At 35.4% G+C, this 8,454-nt stretch overlaps 1 protein-coding gene and 1 long non-coding RNA gene across 3 annotated transcripts; one reads left to right on the top strand and one right to left on the bottom strand.

The window, feature by feature from the left end:
* Positions 1–2,145: 2,145 nt before the first annotated feature.
* LOC113502392 (putative uncharacterized protein DDB_G0282133) lies at positions 2,146–8,057 on the bottom strand. 2 transcript variants are annotated; one of them, XM_026883946.1, is made up of 4 exons: positions 5,629–8,057; positions 3,938–4,129; positions 3,262–3,434; positions 2,146–2,716 (listed from the first exon to the last, which is right to left on the bottom strand). In XM_026883946.1, exons 1-4 carry the CDS (start codon positions 7,567–7,569, stop codon positions 2,488–2,490), a joined length of 2,535 nt encoding a protein of 844 aa, XP_026739747.1. In that variant the 5' UTR covers positions 7,570–8,057; the 3' UTR covers positions 2,146–2,487. The 2 variants fall into 2 exon arrangements, with proteins under 2 accessions (XP_026739747.1, XP_026739748.1); XM_026883947.1 differs by lacking the exon at positions 3,938–4,129.
* Positions 3,338–5,606, top strand: LOC113502393. The gene is made up of 3 exons (XR_003401354.1): positions 3,338–3,407; positions 3,675–3,795; positions 4,308–5,606. It is a non-coding gene; the product is annotated as an uncharacterized LOC113502393 (long non-coding RNA).
* Positions 8,058–8,454: the final 397 nt, after the last annotated feature.

The raw sequence follows: 8,454 nt of genomic DNA on the forward strand, positions 1-8,454 counted from the left end.
TTAGGTACTGCATAAGTTATTATCAGCAACTATCGTGATTGTTTTCACTATCGTGTTATCTCATCATTTTATACATAATCCCTGTAGTTTTTATTTGGTCTTAATTAATGTTGTTTAAAAATAAAAAAGCTCAACTAAACAATTAGCTTCTCATTCGTGCTCCCTAACCGCTATCCTTGAACAATGCGGTGTTGAGTATTATTAAGACAAATAATTCAACCAAAGTAAGTGCATATTATCTAATCTCCTACAGTAATTTTGAGAGCAATTACACTGAAACACAAAATGGAGCGTCGTATCTACACAGGTTAAAAAGAGGGATAATAATACTGTTCACTCTTTTCATTAAGGCTTGTTCATTTAAATTTATATTTCTTTATGTATATGATTCCATAAATAATCACATTAACAAAGCGCTCTATCTTTCACATTAGTCATTTTCTTTACACAAAGTTTAAAAGTCCATTCTTTATTAGTCGTTGCTTGAGATATGCAGGTACCTAATTGTATATACATTGTGTATTTATAAAATAATTACATTTGCTCTCACAGTTTTATGTCACGAACCAAAGTCTTAACGAGCTAATTGATAGCAATCTTGACAGAGTTTTTGTTCTACAATTGGCGAAACCTGGTAAAAGCTTATTACACTAACCATAATGAAACTATTATGTTTCTCAACGAAAACACGTGTTGTGAAATACAAGATTAGGCTAGAGGCTTAGATTCATTACCATCTACAAAATCTCAATAAATATTGATAGCAATGTGTGATACCTAACTATTGGTAAAGCTAGATATCTGGCTTATTTAAATTATTAAGTGGGTCTATACCACGGAGATCAGATGTAATGAAATTGCAATTTGATCTTGGAAATATGAGCAGCATAGAAAGAAGATGGCATGAACTAAGTACATATTTTATATAAAGCGATAGTCACAGATAGGCCGCTATTTTTGCACTATATATCAGCAAAACTTTTTGTCATCTTTGTCTACAACAAACACGTAACATAATATCCTACGGAGATATTCAGCGATGTAAATTCCTGCCGATTTAAAATAAGGATTTTTTTATGAGCAAATTGTGTACCTTTTATTACCCATAGACTGCTCCAGAAGTTACAAAATGAATCTTGTTTAGTTTTTCCTTGATTGACCGAAATTGAAAGCACATACATAATATTTAACAGAAGTGCTTATTTTTCTATAACGCTTTTATTAGCTTCACCTTTATGTTTGTTTGTTTGTCCTTTTTACCCACTTCGAGGGGTCAGATTTCATTCAATATTTAGACTTATTGAGGATTTATTGGTAATTTTTAGTTAAAATTATTGTATTATCATCAGGATAATACAATAATTTGAACTGAAAAATGACCAGTAAATAATAGTTAAAAAATCTAAACAAACATGCTTTCATAAATATTAGTATATTGATTTATCACTCTTATCCATAACTAGTTGTTGCCCGCGGCTTCGTCCGCGTGGTTTGAGATATAAGTTATGATTTATACCCGCCCTGTTTTTATTATATGATCTGATGATTTTATTATACATTTTCCAATATATGATCGCTCCCATTAGTCGCAGCGTGATGATATACATATAGCCTAAAACCTGCCTCGATGAATGGTCTATTCAACACAAAAATAATTATTCAATTTGAACCAGTAGTTCCTAAGATTAGCGCGTTCAAACAAACTCTTCAGCTTTATTAGTATAGATTTGAAAATGATCGGATCATTTATAAAAGCGTGTTTTTCGTCATTTATTTGCAAATAAATGCCAAAAGTCTAACGCTACAATTAGGTATTGTAAGCAAATTTCTGTTTTGCTAGAATACACTTTGCTCTACTCCAGCGTCATAGGTACACACATATTGGTGTAAGAATCTGCGGACATAAAACAGTAAGTAATGTCTGCCGTCGCATTATTTATCTTTGGTAGCGCGTAAGGCGCATTCTGCTTATCGAAGCGTTGGTAAAAGCGGGCGCCCAAGCGAAACTGACTGATCTCCTCAACTACACATGTGCCACATAAATACACTGAAACAATTACCAGTAATTGCCTACAGAAATCATCGTTTACAATCATATTATTAATTAACACGAGTAAAAGTATCGAGAGCAATAAAACGAGTGAATTTTCTTTTCAAATAAATTTACTTACTATCCCATAATTTTAATCTTAACTTACTATACAAATGATGATTTGCAGTCGAGTACAAAAATAGAAATAGGTACGAGAGAGTATTTGGCACAGCAGGGTTTTTCACCAAACTAACTCTATATAGAACACATTAAGTACTCATTACTTTAAACTATTCTACATAATAACAATTTAAGATAAAAAATATGGTGCTAAAACAAGAAACAATCTACAAATGCAATTGTAAGGACTTATAACAAATCGAGTATTTAGGTAACCTAAAGTTATCAATCCTTATCATAACAGTCTTTTCTCACTGTGTTATTTATCTGTTGAATCAACAATTGCCGGTTCTCCTGCAGTACCGGGCATAATCACTGTTTTCATCGTCTTCGTCGCGTTCGTACTCGTGATGCTTGTAAGGCGGTGGGTGGAACTCCGAGGGCCTCGAGTGATGTCTTTCCCTATGTTCTGTGTAGCCTGAAGGCCTGCGGCGTTCAGGCCACCGCCTCCTGTTGCGGTCTTGGAAACTGGCGCGAGATGGCCGACGCGATTTGTTGCGAGTTCTGAGAACAGAGGAAACATTTAGATACTAGTTCTTTGTCTCAGATGTTTCTGAAGAACAAAAAGATGTAAGGTTGGTAAATAACATTTATAATCATCTTTCATCACAAACAACACGTCTCTCCATTCAGTAGCGAGCTATATGCAAAGATAAATACGATCCATTGTCTCAAACCACATATCGAGCGCATAGGATAATGGCTTTATTAAATGCCACCAAAGTCTAGGAGTACTTGATTTTTTGTAACTTAATAAGTCTATGAACTTTATTTGCACCTTTCGTGCGATATCGACACGCGTAACTGGACACAAGTTTGAATAATTATGCAAAATATGATTTAATCTGTATGCGTGTTAATTCATACAATTCATTTTGACGAAGCAATTTATCAAACTAAAATGCTAAATTATTAACAAAAGTAAATATTCAACTACTTAATGTTAAAGTCTCTACAATATAGGGTATTTAAAGTTTGTTACCAGCCTGTAATTATTACATTTATATTTCATACCAACAGAAAATTAAATGAAGATGCATAATTATTACCCATACGGTCTCTTCTTAAACTGGGTAGGTCTCTTCGCATCAGGCCTCCGCATGTAGTCATCCCCATCAAAGTGGTCATTTTCTGGGTCTTCGTGAACCGGCTTGGTGTGATGGAACACTGGCCGCACGTACGGGATGTGAACTGGGTATGGCTTTTCTACTGGCACTGCCACCTGATCCACAACATAACAAGTACAATTTATAGTCAAGTAAGAATAGTCTTTTCAGAATACAGGTTTATTGGTGTGCAATTACAAGCCAAGTGTTAAATTCCATTAAAATTTGCTTTCGTGGTATCACGTAGATTACCTACATGCACTATACTATAATTACATTGAAAATTATAGTGTTCATGCAACAAGATAATAATTGAAAATAAGTAACCGTGTAAGTAAAGCTATATTTTTTTATAGATTTCCGGGAAAGATCACCAGTGAGATAACTAGCATGCGGAATACCATCTGATCGTCGTAACATTAATTTGGATCCCTACCGAACAAAAGTCTGCTGTGGTTTACTTAGTCAGCTCCTCATGTAAGTACTTAGTAAACATTGTCCACTGCGAAGTTGTTGCAGTACCGTTGCGTAAAATAAAGCACCATGTTCTGTCATTGACACGTACAAGCACAGATACGTGCGCAGCGGCCTGCTATCCGGGGCTTATGAGGACACTAACCTCTTTTTCGACAGGCACAGGGACTAGCTTCTCTACCGGGTAGGGAACCGTTTTGTAGACGGGGTAGGGCACCGGCTTCTCGATCGGCACGGTGATCTCCCGCAGCACGGGCACCGCGACCGGCCGAGATACCGGCACTCGCACCGGGAACGGACGCGGCACCGGAACTATTACCGGGTGAGGAACTTCTATCTGCAAGATCACGGTCGCTCTACACATGCCATTACTACTACTATCTACACCTATTTTATATAGCACCCTAAGGAGTTAAAGGAAATTCTCTATGCGGTTTTTCGATCGTTAATTATGGTATGATATAAACAGTACTTAACTATTTTGATTTTAATTTAGTAATTACTTCAAATTCCAGATCGGTAATATCAAGATTGGCAAAATTTTCGGAAATTTCGTTTTATCCAAAGTAACATAACACGCAAGCATTTTGCATTATTTCCAATTAAAAATATTTACCTATTTCTACATAAAAATTTAATCAAGTTGATCGATCGTACGAGTTGAGTAGCTACAAACAAACATTTCACTTGGTTGATGCGCCAGTGAAGGTAATTGGTTCTATTGTATTATTTATCACGATCACACTTTCTTTTATCCTTCGGACCTTGCATACCAACAATTTGTTACTGCTCTACATGCACAGAAATCTAAGGAATAGTAAAAAGTGAAATTGTGTATACTACGATATTCATGCCATGCAACAGTTACAAGGTTTGTTTTCAATGTTATGGTGAACGACCTCATGCCAGCACCTTTACCATTAGGATGCGATAAGCTTGCAACAAAAATACACATATAGTGAAAACTTTATGCATAGATACTCATGTCGTTTACTTTTTCCACTGAAACGTTTTGCATTAATCTTGGGAATTGGTGAACGTAAGATAACCTAGCGTAAGGTTATTAAAAAACACATCGTTGATCCTAATATAGGTACTTCCTTTACTTTCCAAGCTTGTTGTATAAAAAGTTCTGCACTAAATGACTATACATTAGTGAAATGTTATACACTCTAGTCTGCTTCGTAATACAAAATTATAATGTTGTAACAAACAAACATTTATTGCATTCGTAAAATAGCCAAGAAATTTTAATTGACTATAGGAACAATATTGCACGATAAGTCAGCTAGGCGCAGAGCATATTTATGCAGCATGGTAATTTTATTATTATTCAATAATGTCGGGGCCCTATCTACTTTTTACAAATAAGCCGAGCAATTATGGCTTTCACTATGAACAATGGCAACTAATGCAGCGTGACTCTAGGGAGGTCATCGAGCTCATTATTGTCCCCTAAGTGCTTGTTAACCATAGATCTGACTGCACTTACTCGATGTAAACGATTTCCATTTCTTTCAAGTGCAAGTTTTCCAACGCATAGACATAAACAATATAAGCTTATTTAATACATCGATATGCTGTGAACTGTATCACTTGCTGTTTATAGCCTGAAAAGTATTGCATTACATGATTTCTCTTGGGCGCACGAGCGCGCATCATTTTACTGACCAAGACCGAGGAAATTAGTGCGCGACGTGAGATGTCTGCTTTTCCGATCCGCATTCCATCATATCATAGGCAGTTTTTGCACAGATAAACACATAACGATCTATACAGAGACCATTGTTACCTATATGATAAATCACATTAAATATTTAAAAATAACAATCTTACCGGGTATGGTTTTGGTATTGGCACGTGTGTAGGTTTCATCTCAGATCCGTAACTTTCATAATCCCGAACATCTTTGAACTTTGTCTTCAAATAGGACTGTCTCCACTTATCAACTAGATTTTTAAATTCGCTGTCATTGTCGAAAACATTGTTGCTGGGCTTGTATGTTGGTAAATATGTTGGGTGTGACGTATCGTGAGTTCTGAGGCCTAATAAATCCTCTTCAGATTTATACCTAGTATCAAATAAATCTTTGGACCAGTCACTCGTTGGTTTATTCAATTTTTGTGGTCTTGAATGATATGCAGAAGGCCAGTCGTTCTGTTTATTCTCTGAAGTTTTTGTAAAACTTGGTTTTCGAGGTCTTTTTGGAATATTGACAGTAGTATCTCCAGTCTCGCTAAAATGAGATTTCTTCGGGTGATCTTTATAGGAAGAGTAGTCTGATGTTTTGTAAGCATTTCCCCAATACGAGGTGGTAGTAGGTACCGTACTGAATGAATTTTTAAATTGATTAAAATAGTCATTGGCTTTAAATTTATCTTTGAATGAATGACTAGCGTAGTCCTCATCGTCATTGAATTCTGGTAACTTCTTAAAATTTGAATAACTTGACTCTGGATATTGGTAGTTGGTTAAATCTACATTACTGCTTGCAGGTACTATTTCGTCATGGTTAAAAGGATTCTTAGATTCACTTACACCATATTTAAAATTCATATTACTAAAGTTAGTAGAATACCCATAACCCTTTATACTTGAGGCATCTTTCCAATTTTTGAAGTCATTGCTATAATTACCGGCTGACCAAGGCTTCTTAATTTTCTTTTTTGTTTCAGAATTTTTGTTACCGTGGTGTGTATTATGTTTATAGTTATTATTAACATGATTTAATGTGTTATCTTGTTCAAAGAAAGAACTTGATTTTACAACAGATTTGTCGCTACTTTCTTCATTGTCTTTTATATTATAATGATCTTTCTGTTTTGGCGGGGAATTCGTTATCTTATGGTTATTGTTGTTTATATTATTATAATTAAAGTTATTAGAAAATGAACTTTCGAATTGAGTGGTCATCAGAGAATTTTGGGGGTTGAGAGATTGAACGCTTCCTGATAAAAACTGACTAGTGTCTATAGCGGTTGGATAGTTTATTTTTGTAAAATCGACAACTTTCTGAAATTTAAATCCGTTATTAGTAGGAGATGGTCTACCAAAATCTTCGTTTTCTTGGTGTTCAAAATTTTGATCAAATCCGTTATTATTTTGGTATTTCATATGAGCCTCAGCAAATGATGGTTTGCTTTCTTGTGTTGCTTCTGATTCGTGAATGTTTGAATATTTATTATTAGACAGAGTTGAAACACCGCCGTTAAACATATTATATTCAGTGTTATTAAATACATTGCCAGATCTGTACTTGTTTCGAGAAATTTTGGTTCCATAAACTGGTGCATCTGAATCTTCTGCATTTTTACCGTTTGTATCTTCACTTTCAACATTTTTATTTTGTTCGCCTGCTGCACCAAAATTAGGGTTGTTGAAAAAATTCATTGAACTAGATGTATATTGTAACATACCAGGTTGCCCCATATCTTCATTCCCACCAAAGAATTGTGCGTCACCTGACTGCGAACCAAAATTTCCACTAAATCCAGTAGAATCTAAGGAGCTGGGAAATGCAGGAGCATATAATCTTGTCGTAGATTCTTGATTGACGCCACTGAGAAAGCTGGCGTAATCTGGCGATGTCGGCACAAACCCGTCGTAAGCACCAACATCATTAAATCCGAAAGTAGAGTAGGCGACAACATTTGGTTGTAGTGTTGTAGACTCATCTTGGTCTTTTGGTCTCTTATTTTTTTTAGTTTTTTTACTGTAGACAACATTACTAATAACTAATAATGTTATTAACGCAAAACAGAGTCTCTTGTTAAACATGTTGTACAAATCACTGTTACCGTTTACTTGCGACGCACTATTTACATTGTACGAGAACGTTAACCACGAAAGGTGTTCGATGGTGGACTGAACGAGGGCGCATTACTGCACGATCATGAAGCCGCGAGCCAGCGGGGTGCGCCTCCACCGCCGGCCGCACACGTGTCTCCCGTGTCCTAAGAAAATGAAAGCGTTTCACGGTTGAACAACTCAACGAATTTCCCCCAACTAATTATTCGCTAATAATACGTTCGATGCATTCAATAATAGCTGATGATATTAATGCAACGCACTTAATTGGCTACTCGTGTCATTTGAAAATTTGTCTTCCGTCATAATAGGCGACATTGTTTAAGCTACATACACATAAGCTACACCGTTTTTTGGAAATCGTAACAATAACTTAAACGTACTTACGTTAAACTACATTCTCAGAGACAAACTTAAATTTAGAACAGTTCCCAGGGCCCCGATTCTGCTATTTTACAATGCCGGATTAATGAATTGCAATTTTATTGATTAAATTTTAAATTATTCCTATTCTCTTAAGCATTTTGGTAATACAATAATTGTATTGACCTTAAGTTTAGCGTCCCACACTGAATTTCCAATTTTTTTGTAAAAACAATGCTAAAATAAAACGAAAATTGACATTTAAAGCCAAATTTCATTCATTCATCGGTCATTTTAAATAGCAGAATTGGGGCCCAGGTTCCAGTGTATTATTGTGTCAAAGTCCCAGAAGATTGAACACACGTAGGTACATTAATAATCACAACCTGACACAAAACTAATTATCAACGCATTGCTAAATTAACGTATAATCTTGTCAAACATAAGTAGAATCATAAAATAAACAGTACATATACACTATGTAGCCACGCC

The sequence above is a fragment of the Trichoplusia ni genome, chromosome 17, assembly GCF_003590095.1.
Source record: "Trichoplusia ni isolate ovarian cell line Hi5 chromosome 17, tn1, whole genome shotgun sequence".
Lineage (NCBI taxonomy): Eukaryota > Metazoa > Arthropoda > Insecta > Lepidoptera > Noctuidae > Trichoplusia > Trichoplusia ni.